Genomic DNA, 26556 nt, shown 5'->3' on the forward strand with positions numbered 1-26556 from the left:
GGGTGTGTTGAAATAAACAGTTTGGACCTGTGGAACGAATTAGTGGGGAAAGGTTGACGAAGAGGATATATGTCAGAGGTGGAGGGAACAAGAAGTGGGAGACCAAATTGGAGCTGGAAGGATGGAGTGAAAAAGATTTTGAGCGACTGGGGCCTGAACATGCAGGAGGAAGGAATAGAGTGAAATGGAATGATGTGGTATAATAGGGTCGACAGGGTGTCAGTGGACTGAACCAGGGCATGTGAAACATCTGGGGTAAACCATGGAAAGGTCTGTGAGGCTTGGATGTGGATAGTGAGTTGTGGTTTCGGTGCATTACACATGACAGCTAGAGACTGAGTGTGAGTGGATGTGGCATTTTTTTGTTTGTTTCCTGGCGCTACTTTGCTGATGCAGGGAGTGGTGATGCTATTTCCTATGGGATGGGGTGGTGCCGGATATATATATATATATAAAAAGAGAGAGAAAGAGAATTGAATACAACAGCATATGTACAGTTATTATTCTTCGATTTCATGTTCTCTAATTTTCTCAATATTGTTCTACCATTAGGTGGGTGCTCAAATACCAGCAGCCCTAATTGTCCATTTTATTTTGTTCAAGCTTTTGCCTTCACAGAGGCATCATTAGGAATTACAAAAAAAAAAGAAAAGCTGTGTGACAAAACATGGATATAAAATGTAGTATGCAAACTTGTACATTAGAAACAAACCACAGTTCATATAACAGAAAAAGTAAGGGAAAACTGTAAGCTAAACAAGTTAACAGTATTATGACAGGTAGAATGAGCTACAACCTAAATATGAAATATAGATACAGAAGTATCAAAAAACTTTGAGAAAAACACTTATACAAAGTAGGAATATAAACAGTCCATCACTAAATACACTAAGTTAGGCCTAGCGATAACGTTGTTGACTGGGTGTGGCGTTGAGGTCAGGTCAGAAATGTCTGATTCTCTGTGACTTATGTAACCCAGGACTGGCTGGGTCGGTGACACGTTTCTTGTCCTGAAATGGCAGACTCTGCAGCTTGTGGCAGGTCAGTGTTGCATTCCATGCTCTTAAATGGAGTTAGATCTGTGTCCTTTTAGCTCAGTATGAAAGAGCTGTATGGCAGTGGTTGTGTTTATCTGGAGGTTGATAACATACTTTTTTATACGCATTTGTTCATAAATGGTTGGTTTATAAATAATGTGTACAATAAATAATTAATCTTTTACTCTACCAACATCCACTATGAAGCAATGAAATACACTATAAGTAAATAAAATGTAATATAAAAGATATGCTATATACATATGCACATTATGATAAAAAAAACTGAATAACCTTAGTGCACAGGAGGGAATCACATTGGCGAGTCTGAGCCAGGCCACTGAAGTATGTCATTCACTCGCATGTCAATATATTTGTAGCTTTACACAGTCACAAGTTCTGTTTTCAATATTTTGTTTCATATCTCTCCTGAGTGTATTGCAAATTATTCTAAACTGATGGCAGCACCTCCTAGAAGGAAAATAAGCAGCAGCCTGGCACACTAACAAAATGCAGGAATATATTGTTGCATAATACTGAAGCTCACATGGGGGATCAGAAACTGATTGTCACATATATATAAAGAAAACATTATTTGTGATTACAAATGGCTTTGTTATAACATTAAAAGCTATGCACTATACTCAATTTTCTAATATAAAATCAAATCATACTAAAATCTTTTATAAAAGTTATTACTGTCCGTCACATCCCACATTCTAGCCAGGGTCAAGAAAATTAAATACAATGTTCTCAGTGTACTTCAAATGGGAATAGAAGATTCTGCTGCTATGGACTTAGAAATGTTGATATGAAGACACTGGTGTCAATGTTGAGAGTTGCATGCCACCACATGTCAGGAAAATAGATTATCTGTAAAACAACAAATTTCATATCAATATTTGCACTTCCTTCAAATAATTACTATGCAAAAATTGGAACTGTAATTACTCCTATAGGTTTTCAGTCAAATGGTGATATTATTTAAAAGAGTAGCTTCCACAGCAATTTTAGCTGGGTTAATTTCACTTATATTTACTTAGTTCAATGAACCTACCAAAATTGGTCAGTCAGTATTGTTTAATAACAATTATACAGTACAATAACTTGTAGCTGAAAAATACCAAATGATTCAAAATTTATACCTCCCCTGGTAGTAGTGTACATTCATAGAGCATAGAATTGCCTTTCTTCTTTGGATAGTCTTCCATTAACCACTGCAGTGATGTCCGGTTAGGATGAAAACTGGGGTTCACCCCAGGAGGGTACATAAACCATCGTTTTTGCCCCCATCTGAAAGAAACAATGAAATATGCAACTTAAAGTTTCTTAACTGTGCCATGGTAGAATTTGCCTCACTATCTTATATATTATCTCTGGATGGAGGCTGGGCATTGGGACTTATCATTGTCTGGAAAACTGCCATGAAGTGAATCTCATCAAGTAAGCAGTAAACTTTACTGTCCATAAAAATTGTCTGATCTGTTTTCCTGTCACTGGAAATTTGACTTACATCAAATTCTGAGTTTTCAACAGCTTTGTGCCTGACTACTGAGTTTTGTTTAAGGAAAGATTCCACAAACATTATCTTTTTAGAGTCAGGATAGGGTTCTCATATTATGAAAACAATCTTACTGATTTTTTATTCCTTAATTTAGTTAATATATACTCACATGATTTCTGAAAATCCTGGACCATGGAAGTGGAAAGGAACACCAGTGCCTGGTCCTTGAATAACAGAGATTAAACTGTATTTAGATGCAATGACTTCACAAACATTATTTAAAACAACTTTACAAGAAATTTATACACTTTCATTAAAAGGTAATGACACATACTGTATGAAGTCACAGCATGAAACATAAAGCAAAACAAACCTGCCAATCCAAAGCTAAGGGCAGAGGTATGTTGTGGTAGTCTGTAAGGTGGTTGCTGGTATAACTCTAAAAGGGCTTGCCATTCTTCATGATTATTGTCACCAAAGAAGTAAAATGTTTCTGGAAATTATGAAAAGAATGTGGTCTTCAGTACTAACCAATCATCCTATGTTTGTTGACAAGGTGAAAATGGCAAACAATTCTTACAAAAATATATATGAAAGTCTTCCATAAGACCACATCCTACTTTTTCCAATATACACTTACATTCCAGTTTCTAACATATCTGAAGTATCTTCAACTGCTGTCTCAAACATATTTTGTATCACAAAGAAAAAAGTATGATTAATGACAACTACTTATAATTTGACATATGGTTTGGAGGATGCAAGCCACATCATCGTGTCTTATATCGCTTAACACAAATAAAGCAAGCCCAGTCAACTCCATCATAATATCTGTCTTTAAATAACTTAGTCTGGATTACTAATAAATAATCATCTAGCTTAACTGACTAGAGTTATAATTGTCTGTTAGATCTGGGGAATTGTTTCCTCCAGCCCAAAACTTAAGATATGCTCAGGCCATAGCTTGCCCAAGATACCATTCACTGCTGTGGGTTTGATTTTCTCCCACAAGTTATATTAAACAAATCATCCAAAATGTTATATTACTTCCACCACTTACTGTTCAAAAACTTGCCTTCCCCATCTGAACCTTTGAGGAGTTCCTGGAATGTCCTCCACGGGTAGCATACCTACCACACCCTGATCCATGGGCTGAAGCAAGGAAGTGGTGTTGTTAGAGGGGAACTTTAACCTAATAAGTGGCCTGGTATTGAGGATGGTCTTATATATTGTCAGAAATTAGATATACTTCACGAGCTATGTATTTATTGACACAGTAGCACTCAACAGCAGGACAAAAGCTCTTAAAACAATTATAAAAATATCTTGGTGACCCAAGTCCTGTGGTTACAATGCAGATCACAGGTAATGTCAACTATACAAAGCACTTCAGAACCTTAGGGTTTTCAGGATGAAACAATTGCTAGAGCTTAATTTTAAAATTTCATTCAGTATCCTCTCCCAGTAGTAGCATCAAACAATTTTTGGCAGCCTTGAACCATGGAGCTCAATCCTCTTGCTAATGAATGTTGTCAAGCATTCTTTCCCAGAACAACCCAGTCTCTTCTGCATTAAATATTTGTTGTGGTATGTGACCATCTTCCTTGATAACTTTCTTTATATAATGTGCTTCAACAAAGATACAGTAACCATAAGGCTAAGAGTAGAGAAACATTGAGAAGAATATTGTATTTTGACCAAGGTGGTGGGAAATCCAAAACTTTGCATAAATTGATTAAGAGCAAATTATTGAGTTTGGAAAAGTGTGTGAAAGGAGAGAGTTGAGAGTAAATGTGGATAAGCGCAAGGCTATTAGGTTCAGTAGGGTTGAGGGACAAGTTAACTGGGACGTAAGTATGAATAGAGTAAAACTGGAGGAAGTGAAGTGTTTTAGATATCTGGGAGTGGACTTAACAGCGAATGGAACAACGGAAGTGGAAGTGAGAGAAGGAGCAAAGGTTCTTGGAGTGATGAAGAATGTGTGGAAGGAAAGAATGTTATCTCAGAGAGCAAAATTGGGTATGTTTGAAGGAATAGTAGTTTCAACAATGTTAAGTGGTTGTGAGGCATGGGCTATAGATAGGGTTGTACAGAGGAGGGTGGATGTGTTGGAAACGAAATGTATGAGGACAATATGTTGTGTGAGGTGGTTTGATCGAGTAAGTAATGAAAGGGTAAGAGAGATGAGTGGAAATAAAAAGAGTACGGTTGAAAAAGCAGAAGAGGTGTGTTGAAATGGTTTGGGCATACGGACAGAATGAGTGAGGAAAGATTGACAAAGAGAATATATGTGTTAGAGGTGGAGGGAGACCAAATTGGAGGTGGAAGGATGGAGTGAAAAAGATTTTGAGCAATCAAGGCCTGAAAATATAGGAGGGTGAGAGGCATGCAAGGAATTGAGTGAACCAGAACAATGTGGTATACCGGGGTCAATGTGCTGTCAATGGACTGAAACAGGGCGTGTGAAACATCTGGGGTAAACCATGGAAAGGTCTGTGGGGCCAGGATGTGGATAGGGAGCTGTGGTTTTGGTGCATTAAACATGACAGCTAGAGACTGAGTGAGAAAGAATGTGGCCTTTTTTGTGTTTTCCTGGTGCTACCTTACTGAAGCAGGCGGTAGCGATGCTGTTTCTTGTGGGGTGGGGTAGTGCCAGGAATGGATGAAGGCAAGCAAGTATGAATATGTACATGTGTATATATGTATATGTCTGTTTATGTGTATGTATATGTGTATATGTTGATATGTATATGTATGTATATGGGCATTTATGTATATATGAGTGGATGGGCCATTCTTTGTCTGTTTCCTGACGCAACCTTGCTTGATGCGGGAAACAGCGATTAAGTATTAGAATAATGAATAAATTGTTGATTAAAGGCAACTGGCCAAGAGCAAACTCTGAGTAGAATATTGTATTTTGAACAAGGTGGTGGTAAATCCAAAACTTTGCATAAATTGATTGGGAACAAATTGTTGATTGAAGACAATTTACTTATGTAGTGATGCATAAATTACCAATAACAACAAATGGAAAGAAATATACTGGAAATGGTTAAAACAAAGCAGGAGATGTAAGGCCAGGGTAGGGAAGGTTCACTTTTCACATCTTGGTGTTGAAATATTAAAGACCAAGCCTTCAAAAAAAAGCCTCAGTCCATTCTTCCTCTATTCTTGCAACTGTATCAGAAATTGATAATAAAGGAGAGGGATACCTAGCAACCACATCCCCAACAGCCTTGTACAACATGCAAAAGGTTAATCAGTCATGTTCTTTCTCCCTTATCACTTTATTATTAATTTTGCAAAGGTTAAATGATGCAAAATATTTTAAGAACCATTAAAGGGTGCCAATGGATATGAATGCCTCGCCTCCTGCTCAAGTCTTCCCTATGAAGAATCAGAATATTTCCAAAACCTCAATTTCTTTTAGGAAATCTATGAAAAGATAGTAATCAGACTACTGACACATGCAGATGTATAAACAGACAAGGGTAACACTGTATACCACTCCACATTTTAAACAGGGCATAGAAATATCAGAAACCAGCAATATCATATCTACCAGAGTGTGCGAGAACATTACATGGGAATTCATGTACGTACTGAGGTATTCCTGCTCAAGAAAATACACACAAAGTGTTAACTTTATAGGCTGTGTTAGTTGGGTTCTAGCTTTGATCTGATAAAATCCTTGCTAACTTTCAGAATATCAGAGAAATTTGACAATCTAGCTAAATATTTTGGAAAAAATAGTGACCCCTCAGCAGAGGAGACAAGTCCATAGAATGAATAATTTCCACAATTCTGTCGTGATAGTGACTCCAAGAGAAAAGGTAACTCCCTCAAGGACCTTCTCTTTTACCTTTCATTAGACTTATATTCCATAATGCCATTAACTCAACTATCTTTTCTTGAGCAATGTATTCATTAAAATACTCAGCTAAACTTATATTCTTTTCAACTATTCCATGTGAAATACTGGAGAAAGATAACATTTGACTTCCCTAAAAAGTTATGTAACTGCAGGAAAAGTGAAAAGTAATGATGTAATGAACCACAGTTATTACAAAATTTAAAAGTGTATCCTAATTCAGCAAAATAAAACAAATACAAATTAAGAATCCATCTTCCAAAATCTGTGGGTCAAGCTAGTTTTGGAATTGGAAATTTTTCAGTTCCTCTGAATACTGGTATAATGTGGTTACTCACTGAGCAGGTTCTGAGGCAAAGTCTAACCATATAATGGTCAGAGAAATAATTAGATACAAAAAAAAAAAAATCCTCTAATGACAAAATTGTGGTCTTTCTGAAACATTTTCATTTTTGAGCAATCCTTTTATTTTTTCAACAGTTGTAAGTGTCAAAGGTCCTGAGAACAACATCCCCATTCTGGCCACTTATCAGTGTTACAATTAACCACATGAATTTCTTCTAGGCTCTTTGGCGAACACTAATGAGCACTTTTTGTGAAATATATATTTTTTCATATCAAAAAATTTTACCTTCAAACTCTTTTAGAAACAAGATCTTACAGTTTCCTTTAAGTCCAACTTCCCTACAATTAGCATGCACTGTTGGTACAAAAATGTTATGGAACCTGTCAGAAAATTAGTCCCTGGTAATCTATGCTTCAGTATTTATATAATAATGAACAGGTAAGATTTGTACACCCTTTAAGCACCTTGGACATTTGTTTTTCCCTATCACTGCAAATTACTTTCTTTGTTATTGATAACGTGAGGTGCTTTCCTTTCTTTCTCACTGTTACCCATGAGGGTATCTGCAACTCTATTAGACACTGTCACAGTAAATTCAAAGCTAAAAAGCACAAAATAAGCAGAGAAATATTATAGAGTAATGCAGGTACTGACATACAATTGGCTTTGGCAGGCACAAGTTTACTTTGAATTCTAAGAGCTTTTCAGTTTTCAAAATTTCAGATAATGGATTCTCAACCTGTAGGTGCAGTTAAACAAAACATAAGAGCATTTCTTAAATTACTTTTTTGAATAGCCACCCTTTGTACAGTTCAATGACTGATATATGTAGTTCACAGTCAAGTATATTTTAAGATTACTCCTTACCATTACCAAGAGCAGAGAGCTTCTGAGGGTGAATGTGGTGATCACAATAATCTTGGAAAGAAATGTCTCTCTTTACGTAACTATAGCTATTGGCAGAGCTCAAACGTATTGTTGTGTGGCCATATCCCTCTAGCAGTGCTGAGCGTTGTGTAAGTGACTGAAAAAGCTGCAAATAAAAGCAAGAGTTAGCTAAACGTATCAAATAAGACTCAATCAATATGCATAATCCTTCTTCCACTAAAAACTGACTCCATGAAGCACCCCTCATACAGGTTTTCTTTCATTATATTCCCATCTATTTCTATATACTGCATTTATTTGAGGGATTTGAGTCCAGAGCAATAAATTTACTGTATCAACTCTACCAGCTGGTCTTCAAAACTTGCTCCCTTTGCTATGTAAATTACATTATTGTGGTTTCTGCTTCCAAGAGCTGCCAGTCTGTTTGCCTCACTATCAGCTAAACAACATAATACTTGGCATACCACTGCATCATACGATTGTTCTATGGCCACCGGCAACTCATAGATGGATCGTTGTGATACTGATTTCTTTACCCACACTGTTAAATTCTGGTACTTTAGTCTCATGCTTTTTTGAACAGTAATAATCTGTCCCTTTCAGAAGAGAGTTGTTGCATTTCCTGCAAAACTTTGAAATTTTATTTCCTCCTTTTGCCTTTCTTCTCTATATCTTTAGCCTTTTTATGTTTAATTCAAAGTTTTGCCTCGATAATCCACAAATTAATTTCTTACGTAGTAGTTATCTCTAAAGTGCATTTATGTTCACCGGGTCTGGAGAAAGTGGGACAAACTGAACAAATGGCCTGGTAAATGTTATTAATTTCATCCAATTAATGGAACCTTAGAGTTACAAATAAATATATATATATAATAACATCCCAACATTAAATTCCTTTCAGTATTCTTCAGTTCTACACGAGTAATTTCAACGTTGTCCATATATTCTTTTTATCATCCTATATATAAGTAATCAAAGAAAGAAAAGATAGCCTTCTCTTACTCAAGCTCTGAAATTATGCCATTAATTCAATTCACTATTAGGCTTACTGGTCTCTGCTTGCAGGTGGTTCTGTTGTGAGTAAAAAATTCCCTTCAGTGAGGTTGTATCATCAAGAATATAACCTTATCATGGAACATTTCCTTCCAAATGAGCTCATTATTTTCTTGCTTCTGTATTTAGTTTAGCATTGACCCCTTAAAAGGGGTCCTGGGGTTATATAATAAAAGATCACTATTACTCTACAGAAGCACTTCATTAGTTTGTAAGATTTTCCTTCACATAATGCTCTTCCCAGACACATCAAAATCATTCCCTATGAGCTATCTCACAATCTTTTTCTAGATCATTAAATGCTGCATATCAATGCTTTTCTAAATCATTACCCATTGTATATCGAGTTTCTTTGACATTTTCTGAACTATTCTCATGGTGATAATCTGATCTAAACAACTGTGCCCTTCAAATCCTCCATGAGCATCTCTAACTACATTTTACTTTTTAAACAGAGCTACAGCCATTGCTAATTACAAAAATCCTTTGCCACCCACTGGAGTTACAATCCCAAAAGACTCTGTGGCTGGCAAGGGCCCATGAGAAATAGGGGGGGGGTTAGGGGTGGTGACCCTTGAGATACATACCTAAAGACCCTGAGGCCGGCAAGGGCCCATGGGGAATGGAGGGGTTAAGGGTGGTGACCTTTGAAATACATACCTAGAGCCCAATAATGAATACTTCATGGTTAAAAATGAGCATGTTTGACTTCAAAAACGACGTGCTTAATCTATAAAATTACAAAGAAATGATGTACAAAACTATTAAGTGATAGTATGATGGCAGTATGTCACCAATGATGCTGTGCCTCCACACTACAACAAAGCAGCTAGCCACCTATGCAGCACAAAAGGCCACTTTGAAACTTGCCCTAGCAACACCACCTGCTTAGGATACCCTTTCTTTTCCCTTGAAATGGTGGTCTGCCAGGCTAGGCCACAAGCAGCCCACATGAAGAATATTTTGATGGCATCATAGGAAACCATCGATACACAAAACTTGATGTCGCAGTTGGTAAAATGGTAAACATTATTCTAAGTGTGTATACTCAAAAACATGGTTGATAAAAGCAACTTTAGTAAGGGACTTGTGTGCCTTCCTTCCAAAAGTATTTGTGCATCACATCATCCATTTTCTTCAGCATCTCTCTCTTCAGATTGCAATTACAAGTGTCATATACTGGGGAAGGTCTCCTTTCCATTAAAAGAACATGGGCCAACATAGTATGACTAATCCTCAGTTGACAAAGAATTGAATACTATATTAATTTTCCCAGTAATTAAAGAAGAATCTTCTGGAAGTTTTGGTGTGTCAGATTCTTCTTTAATATTTACACAATTCACTTCAGGAACTTTATCATGTTTCAATTTTTGTGACATACAGAATATGTCTTAATTCCATAGATATATTTGTCACTAAATACATGAATATGCCATAACCTACCTAAAAATTTGTCAAAAGTTTTGAGAAAAGCTGGCACTACGTTTAGAAACGTAAAAAATACAGGACTAAGATTTCATATAAAGTAATAACAAACTGGATATGGCAAAGTAAAACAAATTAGCTTGATAATACCATTCAAACATATTCTCACCTGATTATCTGTGGCACCTTTAATTACTACAGGTTCAGTGTAAGCATAACTGTAAAGGGAAATTAAGTAGAGTAAATAAAAATCAATTTGAATTCCAGAATCTTAAATTCCTTCTCAGGTAAACTAATCTTAAATTATACAATAAACAAGAAATTAATGGTTAGTAAATAAACTAATGGGTCTTTTCTTCCTACTTTTTTTTTGTCTCTACAGCAAAGGCAATACTTATCACATTAAATGGGCATCTTTCTTACAAGCCTGGCTTACACATCTGTACATTCTGAAGGAGGCAATATCAAGCTTATAAGTTTGTAAACATCTGTTAAAGTGAAACAAAAAGCAGAAAGGAGCTGGATAGACAGAATAAGAGAGTACATGTCCAGTTGCTGAAATATCTGAAGACTCATCATGGACTTCCAGGATGAACAACATAAAAGACCATTTATGATATGGGAGATAATATCACAAGCTAGAACAGAAAAGTAACAATGTTTGGCTATGTAACAGCATTTACAGTATGGCTGCCCACGAAACACTGGTTGCTTTAGTGAGTTATCGGTACACATTCTGTTTCATTACATGCAATATCAAAGGACTTGTTTAAGACTCTACATTTTTTGTTTAGTTTCATGCACACAAAATGATACAGGTTAATAAAGAATTAAAATATAATGGCAAAAGTAAAAAAAGAATTGTATATGAAAATTACTTAGAGGATATAGTATGAGATAGAAAAGTCTTACGTGTTCAAAAATTCCTCTTGTGTTAAAGATCCATCTCTCACTGCAATGTTGCAGGGTCCAGGTTGGGCTACTCTGTCTTTAACCTTAGTAGCCCTGAAATGAAACATCACAAATTCATTCTATTGTCTCAGTAATCCACAAATATATTATTATCACATAACCCTATGGCTTCTTTTTAGGGGGTTCATGCACCTTCAAGGCTGAACTCCAGGCATTAAAAGGGAAATGATGAACTTTGGATCAAGTTCCTTGATGAGGCTGTACTCCTCTCTATTCACTGACAATGTTGGTCTCCCCAAACGTACCCACTTGCTCACTGTGTAACCACATGCAGGTGAAGTTCAATACCTCTGGTTATCCAGGTGGCAATGTTATTCATTGATATTACTTTTATCCCACCGAATAAAAAACACAATAATGTTAAAAAAGGAACCCTCCTGGATTCTTTGTATGATTCCAGTAAAAAAATGGCTTTGCTGTGATATTTTGATCTATTCCAAATCCCCTCCGAAGGGTATTGCTGCTAATGGTCAGTTTTGAATTAGGTTCTGCTGTATATATTTTATTGTGAATTGGAAAATTTGATTTACATTTTTCTGAACCACAAATTAATCACTGTTTATGTCAAAATGACTTAAGACTATAGGATGGAGGAGCTAAGTACATTAACTATATGTGAATTCCATTCTTATCAAATTTCTCACTTCTGTAAAATTGCCAACCCATCCATACATACAAGCTAAATTTGCACGCACTTAAAAAGTACTTAACTTATACATGGTTTGGTGTGAGTGTTTTCATATAATCTATCATTTGATAATGTTCAAAACAGCACAGACCTGACAAATTCAGTCATAAAAAATTAAGGGGGCACTAAATTTTGAACATAATGATGGAACCACTTTACCATTCACCATTCTCCAAATGTTCAGCAGATACAACCACATAAATGTATATCACAATAATGATATCCTGCTTGGTCCACATCTCGACTCAGTGAAGAGGTGAGGTGTTGGCAGTGTGTGAATGTGACACCTGGACACCCACCCGTCAAACGTTATCACCACATGGAGCATCTGATCATAGCATTATTATTCCCAAATGACTCCCAGAGATGCTGTTAAGACAGGTTGTCCCTATCTGTGAAAACTTAAAGGTATATTCTATTAAATATTTTAATCCAGTGTAAACATGAGACTTTATCAAACAGACGACAGACCAGCGAATGTTGCGGAATCCCAACGAACATAAAGTAGCAACTCTAGCACCTGGCGCAGATAATAATCGACGCACATAATAACAAAGAAAATGAAGTCATCCTATCGATGACCAAAGAAAATGGGACTTTACTTCAATATATTTTCTGTTCTACAGTGTAATAGTGCTATATTCAACGCAATCCCCTCATGACATTCGCGCACAAACAGAGGCGCACGCACGAAAAGATAGCGAACTCTAACAAAAAGCTATTCGCTCCATAATCAATATTCTCTCTGTCCTTTAGAAATGCTTTGAAAGTTGTTATAGAATATTTCATATAAATAGAATAACCACGAGAAATGCAACTATATTCTAGAGTGAACACATATTTGTCACTCTAAACTCATCATTTCAGTTCCAGTTATCTATGCAACTTCATTAGTGTGTCCGCTCACAGTTGTAAAGCATTTGTTAATTTATATATATATATATATGTATATTTTCTAACAACTAATGTTGAATTGTTTTATATATGGACATTATACAGTAGCAACTATTGTCACCATTTGTCACTGTTCTTATATTCTGCTCCAATATCATTATCTTATTGTGGCACAGTATCCAATGTCCTTTGTGGGGACTATCTACCTGTACAAATACATTGAGTTTCCTTTGTAAATACACACGATTTGCTTATATATATATATATATATATATCATACATAAATATAACCTAACAAGTTGACGTCATCTGCATGCAGTTCTGTAGTCTTCATTAGCATTCCTACCCGTCATGTGCGCAGCGGAGCAAAAGAGGATACAAGATGCCAAAAAAAAAAAAAAAAAAAACTAGGTCTCCATGATTAAACATAGAGAGGAAAAATATTAATATGACTGCGCAGCAATGAATTAATTATTCAACAACTTACATGGCAATTGAACAACAGCGATTGGGTTACACATTTACAAAAAACAAATTTAGGTTACTTTTCAAGTATCCGAGAAGGCATTATGTATAAAATGCTTACACAAATATCTCAATATTCGGTTAGAATCGTCCCTGAACTTTTGAGTTAACAGTGTCAATTTGTGGGAGGTTAGCAGGTCCAGATGTAATCACACACTGCAGAGGGTTCACCTTGCAGGTGCCTGGAACCCACAGTTTTGAGGCAGTATAACATCTATCTCCCACAGGTCCACCTCTTCCTCCGATTCTCCCTTTCCTCTCGACGTGATGGTTACTACTTTTTAGTTTTCTCCCAAACACACCCAGTTTTAAGTTTACTGGGGGTCTTAAAGGTCAGCGAAAACCATTTTTCAAGGTTCTGCGTTACTACAGCTTCATGGAACGTATTCTTCTCAGGCTGCCACCATTGCCGCTTGAAATCCAAGAAAAGTTATTTCTCACAACTTTTACGGTCTTCATGCAAGTTGATACATTAACCTTTCATATATCTAAATAGCCATTTTGTCCTGTATATTGGTTTTGTTGGTTAAATGGCTTTATTTACATAGAAGCTACTTATATGCCAACTGCTATCTCTTGCATGTAAAGGAAACAACAAACGAATTACGGGAGACGTTGTCACATTGATGCTATTGGACAAGAGTAAATTTAAATCCACCAAAGAACTTTCTATGTCATTTTTCGTGCGTGTTTGATGAACTATTATTCGCAATGGATTCATGGCAAGTGATCCTTTTGCCTTGTGAGTGATACAGCTGTGAGCGTTCACCAGCGTGGAAATATAGACTCAAGAGTAGAGTCGTTGTGCACGCAAAGAGAACAGACAGTAAGTAACTCGGGCCAGTGATAAAAACTGGTTTTGTGACTGTGACGCTGGGTCACTGCACCGTTATCACTTATCTTCCTGATGCTCAGACGATAATACATCCTTCCTGGACCCAACTGCTTCTGCGTCTTACGGCTCTGATGCGGCCAGGGCCGTTTATAAGCTGCCGCAAGCCTTAGGTAATGGTTTGCATATACCCCCTTCCCGGAGGGGTTCCTTTTGATTGGAAGGACTGGCAACAAACAAGTCTCTTTAGACTTGAAACTCTATTATCTACATTTCTTTTATTCGTCCAATCATTTCAGCAGTATTATAAGATATCATTTCCCCTCTTCCAAGCCTTTTAGATACCCCGTCACCGTGAATTTTACTACGTTATCCGCTCTGTAGGTGTGACCGGCTACAATGACGCAGCTTCTTCCATGTTTGCTGATGCTACTGGTATGCCCATGACCAAGAACGATCCATGCGAGTTTGGGGACGAGGGAGAATGGAATTCAAACAAAACTCTGTGGACACAACAACATCAATTAAGATGCCAAAAGTCGCCATCTAAATATTCATTCCCGTTAGGAGGATGTACGGTCGAGAGTCCTAAGTATTGGTAGTTGTTTTAGATAAATATAACAAACACTAAGTGACAGCAAAATAACGTGAAACTATATGGAAAGCATCGTGTCGGAAACTCAAGTTAAGCTTTAGTAAAATAGAAGTAAATATACTGAGGACTCAAAGTGTTCAGGGCTCGTCGAGTTCTTGTACAAGCACAGTGCAACACTTTGATGTTAAGGGAATGCGGCGGGATGAGATACAATATGGTTTGCAAACTCTGAGAATATGGATGGTCGCTGATTAGTGGTAGGGGAAGAGCGGACTAAACTCTCTGGAAAATGGGTAAATCGGATATGGATAGGTATAGGCCTTTACTAAGTTACCAGCAAACCTTCAAAAATTCTAAATCGAATAAATCCCAATATAGGCAACTTCCTACGACACATTCTCCTAACATATATTGGCATCACTTGGAAAGTTCGTTCACCCCCCTTAAAAAAATTCTAGGAGATAGACATCCTTATATTGAACATATTGGCTGGCATGACTGTGATGCTGTCCCTTTCCATACCATTTTTCATTTTTTTTCTTCGTATGTAACTGATGTAATGGAAAGAGTGCCTGTATGTCTGATACACCTACCAAACTAGTATATAATCTTGCCCAAAGAGTTCATGAGATTATCTTTACATCAAAGGGCATCGTCTGGCAAACCTGTACTCCGTGTGAGGATTATGTGTGATACCAAATTGTGAGCCAAGCGGGAACAGTTGAGGAGCAAATGTCATTTCCCATATTGTTGGACTTTCTTGAGGCAAACCACACATAAGCCGACGGCTTAAAATAACGCGATGGGTTAACCCACCCAAGAGCAGGGGATTACCGATCTCAGATGATAAGTCGCATGAAAGTCTGTGTTAATGAAAGTTTATGAGACGACTCGTCTGTTTCTCTGGAATGATCATCGGATATTTCAGTACAAATACTTTCAGAAAATGCTCGTGGAAACAACAGCTTAGTTTTAAAGAGGAATAGGTTGATATCTACCTACGAACAGCAAGGTAAAAAACACAAAATATGGGGAGGGGGGAAGGTTAACGTCCTAGGAATAAGAATTTGTATTATCATGTTACTCTCGACCGTAAACAGGTCTGACCACAACAGGATGTCAGCTTTTTCTAGTGCACAAGTAACTTCTCACAACTTTTCGGTCTGCTGTGGTACGTGATTGTATTTGCTTGTCATAACGTTTTGTATTATTCATTCATGACTTTTCATGGCAAATGGATGCGTAGTGCATTGTGGACTTGCAAAATTTGGTGAAAATGAAACACCGTCAGCAGTTTGCATGTATAAGACCAAGAATATCGGCAATGAACGCAGTGTGTTTTTCTTGGAGGGGTTTCCATGCACGAGTAGAGCAAAGACATTTGAAACATTTTACGCGATTATTTTCGCTGGATTCCCCACCCATGAGTAACGCAAGTGGAAAGCACAACCCATCACAAAGTTTCATTCGATCTTCATCCAGCAAATGAATAACTCAACTATAGGGAAACATGAAGCAATTACAAGCATGGCGGAATCCCCCACCTAAAAGCCAGTCGCATGTTCTCAGTCTCTTAGTGCTGTGGAGTCGTAAGTACTGGAATCACTTTCTTTTCGTTCTTGTCAGAAGTGTAAGTCAGAAGTGAAGTACCCGATTTATAGAAAATTCATTTGTTAGGGAGCTAATTCTGTTCAGAGATTTAAAACTCGGCACGGTCCTAGCCTTTATTAAGATTCAATTGACACGTATATTGTGCCACGTACCGTAAATTTGTATAAAGAAGTTTTGTAAACATGATGTCTCAAGGTTGCAGGTTTGAAGAGATGGAGGAATGGATTATAGGGGAGATTACTTGATAAACTACCGACAGCAAAACAGCGTTTGGTGTGACGAGAGGAATTATTTATGACCGCCAATATAATGATAAGTCATACCTAAGGGGATATGGAATTGTGTATTTTATCAGTGAACATTGCACTTTCTGAGCTATCGACGTGTTAAAACAATCTCGAATATTATTCAGATTCTCATAGAATTGAATACATCTGTGGTTTAAAAGTAAATTTATTCTGAGACCGGCAATCATATATGAGCTACAGTAATTTTATATTTTACTGCATAATACGATGCATACCAACAAGGGAGTTGTGGTCATTAAAATAAACTGACATTCCTTGGCAGATGGTGAAAATTTCGGTATGAACTGTCAATGTATGAGGAAGGTTTTAAGAATGAAAATAATCCTTGTTTCTTTGGTTACTAACATAAACGACTTAAACAGATACCTACAGAGTTAAGGATTCTCTCGAGAGATTATACAAGTCAGAATCACTGTAAAAACAAAATCATAAATCAAGTTTATTGTATACTTTATAGCACGAAGGCGGGTATATCGTCCCTCTCCTTAATGCAAGCGACAATAAGCAATTTTAACAGACCTTGAGAAATACAAAGGGGTGTTCACCCTTACACCATACGCCGAATGAAGACTGGTATTCCGATTGGTTTATAATGGAGAGCATGTGGGATATGTAGGGCTAACTTGCTAGAAGACGAGTTAAAAAGTATGTTGGCAAAGCCTTCACAAAGCGTAAATACCCAGGTGGCATGATATTGAGAATGAGAGAAAACAAAGGGAAAAATGAACAGTCACGGAAGAAAGAGGAAGCAGAATGAGGGATAAGTGGCTGTTACCCAGATGAATAGGTTATGTTAGATGGACATAAGATTATGCAAAGCCAGAGTAAAGAAAACAAGCGCAGCGAGTACGAAGAAAGGTGATATTAATGCATACATGGCTTGGAAAAGCCCCTCGGGTTAATACAAGACTGGTATCAGAGCGCACATGATTTCAAATTAACTAACGGTTCATACACAGGATCTTGGACGCCTTGCATGTCGGAGACAGGCAAAAAGTATATGACATTTTGAAAATAACAAGATAAAAAATGGTGGAGGCAGGCACTAAGTATGTGAAATTTTAAAAATAAGATAAAGAAAAAATGGTGGAGGTATCTTACATTGTGGCAGATGAATCATGTAACATGAATAATACAGATGGATTCTAAAAAATTTCTATCACGAAAATATTAGAGAGTTGGGAAGTGTGACTATTGAAGCCTGCACCATTCAAGGGGTGTGAGGAGGGGAGGGGTGCGCAGGGCAGCGACCACTGAGGACATGGGTACGTCACGGTGTCCAGGGGGTTAGCCTGAGATGCACATTCACATATGCCTTTGTTCTAGCCTGTTGTCAATTCCCTGAAGATTCACAGAACCGAAACGTAGGAATGAAGTGCGTAAGTTAATGTCCAAATGTCTTTCACCTTTATCCAACACCAGTCATGGATTAGCAGTGGTGTTATAAATACCCATCTATGATGCTTGTTCCCACTTTGTACTCTATCTAGGGTGTGGTTATGGCAGTAGTCCCCATACGTGTTGAAATCCAGTTCCGCTTCTTATCCTTTAGTGCCCTTTAGGGCCTCATCCTTAACAGGCTTGCATAGGCTCCTCCCTATGTTCATACTGACTACTTGTATCTAATGTTCTTACCCCCTACTTTTACCTAAAGTTTCTACCCAATGCTCCTCACTTTATGTTCCCACCTTCTACTATTGTCTATTGCTCCTACCATTTTGCCAGAAGGCAGAGTTAGCGCATAATCCTCACCTTAGGAAAAATCTATAGTTACGAAGAATGAGCTGTGTAAATTTTTTTTTTTTACTACATCCTAGCATTTTTAGTACATCGTAGCAATATATGACGTCAATACTGCCGGTAAATACCATGTAGGTTAATCATACTGAATAAAATTGAACCTTGTAGATATTTCACATCTGCTTTTAAAGTTTGTTGCATAATTTCTTGTAATTTCCTGTGGACCTGGTTGCTGTAGCCCTACATTTCTCGAAAAATTGTTCATTTTGTACGTTATTGACGTTTTAAAAACTTCAAGGTTGTGATCTGTTTATTCCTCACCCCTCTCTTCCCAGGTGTGTAATTACTTATTTGTAATCATGTATTCTTTGCGGGGAGGGAATTTACACTAGTGGGGCCCCAGTCTCTTGAACATTCGTTACGATCATACGTCTATTTAATTAGGCAGTCTGCGTCGTCTTCATTCATATTCTTCCATTCATTCACAGTTCTCATGTAAAAGTATTTCTTTACATCCAATTTAACATGTTCCTTACTTTGTGTGTGTGTGTGTTTAATTACCTAAATGAACTGTACAAAGTGTTACACCTATGGGACCCCATCTCTTGAAATCTGCCAGTATTCAGCTTTTTTAATCTTTGTACGCTGTCTACATTCACAGTTTCATCTTTCATATATTCCAGTCATGTTATACTTCTTAACTTCTTTATATTCAGTGGAGGTGATTGTTCATTCAAAGTGAGTGGAGGTTGTGAGTTGGATTCATGGCTGTCTGGGCTTAAAAGAATGACTGAAGACCTGTGGAAATGCAGACATTCTCTTCTGGGTGAGCCATTGGTCCAGTTGTGATCTGCAGTTCTGCATATTTTATATCATTACGGTGGGTTTAGGGTTTAGTGATGTGATTGTGAGATCCTCAGCATATGAAAGAACCTTTGTGTTGATGTTTGCCTCAGATGTAGGAAGAGATTGAAGAGTGTTGGAGAAACAATTGCTCCTTGGGGAACTTCAGTGTAGAATATTAATATTTTGGAGGTGATGCCTTGGTTAGGGACTCTGGCATGGTGGTAGCTGTGAAATTTTTAGTGGAGTTCACATTTTCCTGCTGTTGAAGGTAATGCAGACTTGGGCTGCTGGAGCGTTTTGAAAGAGATCCTGCATAATACCAGGACTCTTTTATGGGAAATTTTCTCATACATATATATTATACTTAATCGCCGTCTCCCCCGTTAGCGAGGTAGCGCAAGGAAACAGGCGTATGTGTGTGTGGCTGAGAGCTGAAAAGGGTTCGCTGAGGAAAGGTTGACAGCGAGGATATATGTGATCAGAATTGGAGTGAACAAGGAGAATGGGGAGACCAAAATGGAGAAGGATGAACTGAAAAAGATTTAAGTGATTGGGGCTTGAACATGCAGGAGGGTGAAAGATATGAACAGGATAAAGTGAATTGGGACGATGTGGTATACAGAGGTTGACATGCTGTCAGGGGACAGAACTATGAACTAGATTATGTGAAGCATCCAGGGTAAACCATGGAAAGGTCTGTGAGGCCTGGTTGTGGATAGTGACCTGTGGTTTCAGTATATAACACATGACAGCAAGTGAATGGGGGTGAGTGGATGTGGCTTCCTTCATCTGTTCTTAGGGCTTCTTCTCTAATGCGGGAAACAGATATCAAGTATGGGATATATATATATATATATATATATATATATATATATATATATATATATATATATATATATATATATATATATATTATACTATTTTACCGTTTCCCGCGTTAGCGAGTTAGCGTTAAGAACAGAGAACTGGGCCTTTGAGGGAATATCCTCACCTGGCCCCCTTCTCTGTTCCTTCTTTTGGAAAATTGAAAAAAAAAAAAGAAATATATATATATATATATATATATATATATATATATATATATATATATATATATATATTGATGGAGTGAAAAGGAGATGGAGTGAAAAGGATTTTGTGTGATCGGGGCCTGAACATGCAGGAGGGTGAAAGGAGGGCAAGGAATAGAGTGAATTGGAGCGATGTGGTATACAGGGGTTGACGTGCTGTCAGTGGATTGAATCAAGGCATGTGAAGCGTCTGGGGTAAACCATGGAAAGCTGTGTAGGTATGAATATTTGCGTGTGTGGACGTGTGTATGTACATGTGTATGGGGGGGGGGGTTGGGCCATTTCTTTCGTCTGTTTCCTTGCGCTACCTCGCAAACGCGGGAGACAGCGACAAAGTATAAAAAAAAAAAAAAAAAAAAAAAAAATATATGTATATATTGAATGTGTTTGTATTTGCTTCTTTGTACTAATTTCCTAGTATCATATAATATGTGAACATGCACAGTATGTACATGATTGCATGTGTGCAATACTTCTTGAACATTCTGAATTATTGGTTAGCAGTTTCACTGTTTTTTCACATCATGACAAAATCATTACAGCTCCATCATGGCAGCTGTGGGTCTGAAGTGTGTTGGAGCCTATGTTTGTGATGGCCTTCATTGGCTTTGGAGCAGAAGTCAACCCCTCACAGTAGCCATATTCTTGGGCTTCGGCACCATCCATCTCCATCGCTATGTCTCTCGCAGGAACAGGAGGTGACGTATTGTACTATAAGATCCTATCCCGTTCTGTGATCTATTTATATATTGAGGGATATCTTAGTTCCTGAACATCCATAAGAATCTTTTTTGATCCTTATAGACTGTTTTAGTCAAGTGGGGAAAGGAAGGTGAGGGAAAGAGTTAAGGCTAGAATAGGAGGTCCAAAACATACTCTAAATCCCCTAAACTTTATCGAAGAATGGAGTGGGCAAAGGCAGGAAAGGATATGGTTGTGTTGCACTGCTTGCCTCGAGGCCGCATCACACCTCACCTCTCTCCCTTTGTCATGAAGCTCGAGACCTACCTCCGCCTCGCAAAGATCCCCTATAAGGTTAGCAGTCTAGTTTGTAATCTGCATGTAGCCATAATACTAACCTCCACTATCTTTGTTACAGATTACTGATGATTGTGATGCTAACTTCTCTTTCCTGCTTGCTGCCACATACTTTGACACTCGCTTATTTCAGAATTTTTTTACACTTCCCATAAAACTGATCTGCATTTATCTTGACATATATGCTATATAACATGAATCTAAAATAACCAGTTGCCCTACCTACAGTGATTCATTTCACATGCTACTCTGATTTGAAAGCATTTTGTAAACACTAAAGACTCCTTCCCATGATTGTACCATTTATTCTAACTTTGGCTCACTTACACACTAGTCAGCAGTAAAGGATAGTACTTGAATGTTACATATCACTAAGTAATAGAGTCTTAAAATGACATTTTCATACTCCTTAGCATTACTTACCACCTCTTTTGACACTGATTTTTCTTTATTTTCTACCAAAGCTGGACTTCACAGAGCCTTTTGGACCAAAAGGGAAATCTCCCTGGATCACCTTCAATGGGGAGGAGATAGGGGACTCTCAGCTGGTAATGGAACATCTGGGGAGGCAGTACAAAAAGGACTTCAGCAGCAAACTGACGGAAGAGCAGAAGGCAGTAGCCAGAGCTTTCTACATCTTGATGGATGAACACCTCTGCTGGTCAGATATGAATTATGTTAGCTACATTGTATCTGATTAGGCACTATGTTTTATGTAAAAGGGAAGCCTATATTGAACCACATTGGCTTTTGGTAACAGCACACTACACATTTTGTTGTTTGACTTAGGCTCTATTTTTTTTTATTTTTTTACACACGTCCACACACGCAAATATACATACCTACACAGCTTTCCATGGTTTACCCCAGACGCTTCACATGCCTTGATTCAATCCACTGACAGCACGTCAACCCCTGTATACCACATCGCTCCAATTCACTCTATTCCTTGCCCTCCTTTCACCCTCCTGCATGTTCAGGCCCCGATCACACAAAATCTTTTTCACTCCATCTTTCCACCTCCAATTTGGTCTCCCTCTTCTCCTCGTTCCCTCCACCTCCGACACATATATCCTCTTGGTCAATCTTTCCTCACTCATTCTCTCCATGTGCCCAAACCATTTCAAAACACCCTCTTCTGCTCTCTCAACCACGCTCTTTTTATTTCCACACATCTCTCTTACCCTTACGTTACTTACTCGATCAAACCACCTCACACCACACATTGTCCTCAAACATCTCATTTCCAGCACATCCATCCTCCTGCGCACAACTCTATCCATAGCCCACGCCTCGCAACCATACAACATTGTTGGAACCACTATTCCTTCAAACATACCCATTTTTGCTTTCCGAGATAATGTTCTCGACTTCCACACATTTTTCAAGGCTCCCAAAATTTTCGCCCCCTCCCCCACCCTATGATCCACTTCCGCTTCCATGGTTCCATCCGCTGACAGATCCACTCCCAGATATCTAAAACACTTCACTTCCTCCAGTTTTTCTCCATTCAAACTCACCTCCCAATTGACTTGACCCTCAACCCTACTGTACCTAATAACCTTGCTCTTATTCACATTTACTCTTAACTTTCTTCTTCCACACACTTTACCAAACTCAGTCACCAGCTTCTGCAGTTTCTCACATGAATCAGCCACCAGCGCTGTATCATCAGCGAACAACAACTGACTCACTTCCCAAGCTCTCTCATCCCCAACAGACTTCATACTTGCCCCTCTTTCCAGGACTCTTGCATTTACCTCCCTAACAACCCCATCCATAAACAAATTAAACAACCATGGAGACATCACACACCCCTGCCGCAAACCTACATTCACTGAGAACCAATCACTTTCCTCTCTTCCTACACGTACACATGCCTTACATCCTCGATAAAAACTTTTCACTGCTTCTAACAACTTGCCTCCCACACCATATATTCTTAATACCTTCCACAGAGCATCTCTATCAACTCTATCATATGCCTTCTCCAGATCCATAAATGCTACATACAAATCCATTTGCTTTTCTAAGTATTTCTCACATACATTCTTCAAAGCAAACACCTGATCCACACATCCTCTACCACTTCTGAAACCGCACTGCTCTTCCCCAATCTGATGCTCTGTACATGCCTTCACCCTCTCAATCAATACCCTCCCATATAGTTTACCAGGAATACTCAACAAACTTATACCTCTGTAATTTGAGCACTCACTCTTATCCCCTTTGCCTTTGTACAATGGCACTATGCACGCATTCCGCCAATCCTCAGGCACCTCACCATGAGTCATACATACATTAAATAACCTTACCAACCAGTCAACAATACAGTCACCCCCTTTTTTAATAAATTCCACTGCAATACCATCCAAACCTGCTGCCTTGCCGGCTTTCATCTTCCGCAAAGCTTTTACTACCTCTTCTCTGTTTACCAAATCATTTTCCCTAACCCTCTCACTTTGCACACCACCACGACCAAAACACCCTATATCTGCCACTCTGTCATCAGACACATTCAACAAACCTTCAAAATACTCATTCCATCTCCTTCTCACATCACCACTACTTGTTTTCACCTCCCCATTTACGCCCTTCACTGAAGTTCCCATTTGCTCCCTTGTCTTACGCACCCTATTTATCTCCTTCCAGAACATCTTTTTATTCTCCCTAAAATTTACTGATAGTCTCTCACCCCAACTCTCATTTGCCCTTTTTTTCACCTCTTGCACCTTTCTCTTGACCTCCTGTCTCTTTCTTTTATACTTCTCCCACTCAATTGCATTTTTTCCCTGCAAAAATCGTCCAAATGCCATACACCAAAATTTTTTTTTTTTTTTTTTTATACTATTCGCCATTTCCCGCGATAGCGAGGTAGCGTTAAGAACAGAGGACTGGGCCTTTGAGGGAATACCCTCATCTGGCCCCCTTCTCTGTTCCTTCTTTTGGAAAAAAAAAAAAAAAAAAAAAAATAACATTTATTCCCCAGAAATTGTTTCCTTTATTCTATAACTAAATGTCCTTGTGAGTACTGACATAAAGCATACCATCCAGATGACACCTACACACTCTCTAGACTTTTTCTAGGTGATTGAGATGTGTAACACTTTTCCATCTGTAGTGGTCTTCTGTTAGCAACATCTTTTGTTGATTGGCAGAAGCAGACATCAGCTGGGAAGCTTTAATTCATCATGTGACAATGATATCAGAGGGAGAAGCCTAAGGGTTAGGCAGAGAGTATAATGGCCCAGCATTGTATCCTTACTGCTTCCAATAAAGGAAGTCCTGACAGGGGTCTCTTTGACCATTAGGCATGATATGCCATACTAGTGTTCAGACCCACTGACCATTATGCATCACAGATGAGTTTGATAGGCAGCTCAGATTTGAAATGAATGAGGTCTTGGTAAAACTTTTCCTCTCTATATGTTTGACTGCATGCTTACATTACTTAGTCTAGTCCTAGGTTACACCTTCAACAAATGATGAAGAAAACTTGCAGTGGTTAACAGTTGATATAAATTTCTGGTGAAAGATAACTAAACCAAAGCAGAATTATAATTTTTGTGAAAATATGATTTATGTTAGTCTTTCATAAAGACAAAGAACTGATCTGAAGTATGAAGCTTTTTAGGAAAATGTAGTTTATGTTACTGTCTTTGTTTTCATATGTCAGTGTTGAAGCAATTTGTCATGTATTACATAAAACACACCTAAGAGCCCACTACACTATAGTTACAAACAGGTCACCTGGCACCCCAAGCTCACACACACAACCTGTACCAATAATGGCTCACCTAAGAATGGGCTATCATTGACAAGAGCCCATACCAAATTTAGTGAATCTTTACACACACACACACACACACACACACACACACACATTTGAACAATCAGTGTGTAACCCTCAGTCAGCTGTCTTAGATGTCTTGCTGCTACAGTATGTCAGATTAATGCAGACAGCATACATAAATTTTAGAGGTTGTATGATAACGGAGAATGTTTAATAGATAGGGCCCTATGAGTGCTAAATTCCCTCCCCATAATAACAAATAGATAATTACCCTCCAAATGGAATCTTCACTCCAGTTAACCAAAATTCTTCTGTCTTAACTTGAGAAGCAAAGTATCCATCATTAACTTTTATGACATGAACTCATGAGCTATCTAGCCTGCCATCCTTTAACTCAGAAAGATGCTGTAGCTCCTTGAGTTGCACATGAAAGTGAAGAGGAAAATTCCAATGATATTCTTCATTAGGTGAAAGTAGCATCTCCAGATGCTTAAGCCTTTCAGGTTTTGCATCAACTGTTTGCTGAAGACAATTTATTCCTTAAGAAAAAAACACGGAAGTGATGTTACTATAGCTGCCAGTAAGGATTCTTCACTTAGTGCCACTTAATAAATGGTATTCTTAAACTTGACCTTCTATAGCGGGAGCCCATGGAAAGGAAGGAATCTTAACTCACAAATGATAGATTGCCGTAGATGTATTACTTTCTCCACAGGGGTCTACGGTGTTGGCGCTTCCAGATTGACAACTGCAAACAGCTGCTCAAAAATATGCCAAGTGCTTCTTTTTTCCAACGCCTGAAGATGAAACTATTTATGAGACGGACTTACAGAATTGCATGTTGGGCTCAAGGCATCGGAAGGCATAGCGAGCAGGAGGTGAATGATATTGTACGGAAAGACCTGGCAGCTGTCTCCCATTTCCTTGGTCAGTAGCATTATGTATTCTAATTTCTTTTTTATTTTTTCCTATACTTTAATATTTTCTTCATACTTGTCTTTCTCCAGTGTAGCAAGGTAGCACCAGGAACAGATGAAGAACAGCCCCATTTGTTCATGTCCACCCTGTAGCTGTCATGTATAATACACCATAATCTGATCCCTCTATCCACAACCAAGCCATGCATACCTATCTGAGATTTTTTTCATTAGTTTCATATGCCTTGGTTCAGACCATTGATGGCATATTGCCCCCAGTGTATCACATTACCGCAATTCACTCTGTTCCATGCATGCCTTATACCTCCCAGCATGTTTAAGCCTCTAACATTAAAAGCATCCTTAACTCCATCCTTCCACCTCTTCCTCGTTTTGCTCCCTCTTCTTGTTCTCACCATGTTCGACGCGTATATCCTCTTAGTCAGCCTGTCCTTACTCATTCTTTCCATATGTCCAGACCGTTTCAGCACACCCTCTTTAGCTCTCGCATATGTGCCCCCCTTACTACTATAATTCTTTCTTATCCTATCATTTCTCATACAATCAACCCTCCTCACGCCACATATTACCATAAAACAT

General features: G+C 38.2%; 2 protein-coding genes across 4 annotated transcripts; one reads left to right on the top strand and one right to left on the bottom strand.

Annotated features, from left to right (window-relative positions):
• Positions 1–575: 575 nt before the first annotated feature.
• LOC139763227 (jmjC domain-containing protein 8-like) lies at positions 576–12252 on the bottom strand. Of its 3 annotated transcripts, none has more exons than XM_071689088.1 (8): positions 12087–12252; positions 11040–11132; positions 10297–10345; positions 7629–7794; positions 2915–3034; positions 2711–2765; positions 2183–2330; positions 576–1910 (listed from the first exon to the last, which is right to left on the bottom strand). In XM_071689088.1, exons 1-8 carry the CDS (start codon positions 12113–12115, stop codon positions 1827–1829), a joined length of 744 nt encoding a protein of 247 aa, XP_071545189.1. In that variant the 5' UTR covers positions 12116–12252; the 3' UTR covers positions 576–1826. The 3 variants fall into 3 exon arrangements, with proteins under 3 accessions (XP_071545189.1, XP_071545188.1, XP_071545187.1); XM_071689087.1 differs by having other exon boundaries at positions 7635–7794; positions 11947–12229; XM_071689086.1 differs by having other exon boundaries at positions 11947–12229.
• An 8859-nt stretch (positions 12253–21111) lies between these two features.
• LOC139763348 (failed axon connections homolog) lies at positions 21112–21947 on the top strand. Its single transcript, XM_071689370.1, has 2 exons — positions 21112–21243; positions 21711–21947. The coding sequence occupies exons 1-2, from the start codon at positions 21112–21114 to the stop codon at positions 21945–21947; spliced, it is 369 nt and encodes a 122-aa protein (XP_071545471.1).
• Positions 21948–26556: the final 4609 nt, after the last annotated feature.

This window comes from Panulirus ornatus, chromosome 46 (genome assembly GCF_036320965.1).
Source record: "Panulirus ornatus isolate Po-2019 chromosome 46, ASM3632096v1, whole genome shotgun sequence".
NCBI classification, from domain to species: Eukaryota; Metazoa; Arthropoda; class Malacostraca; order Decapoda; family Palinuridae; genus Panulirus; species Panulirus ornatus.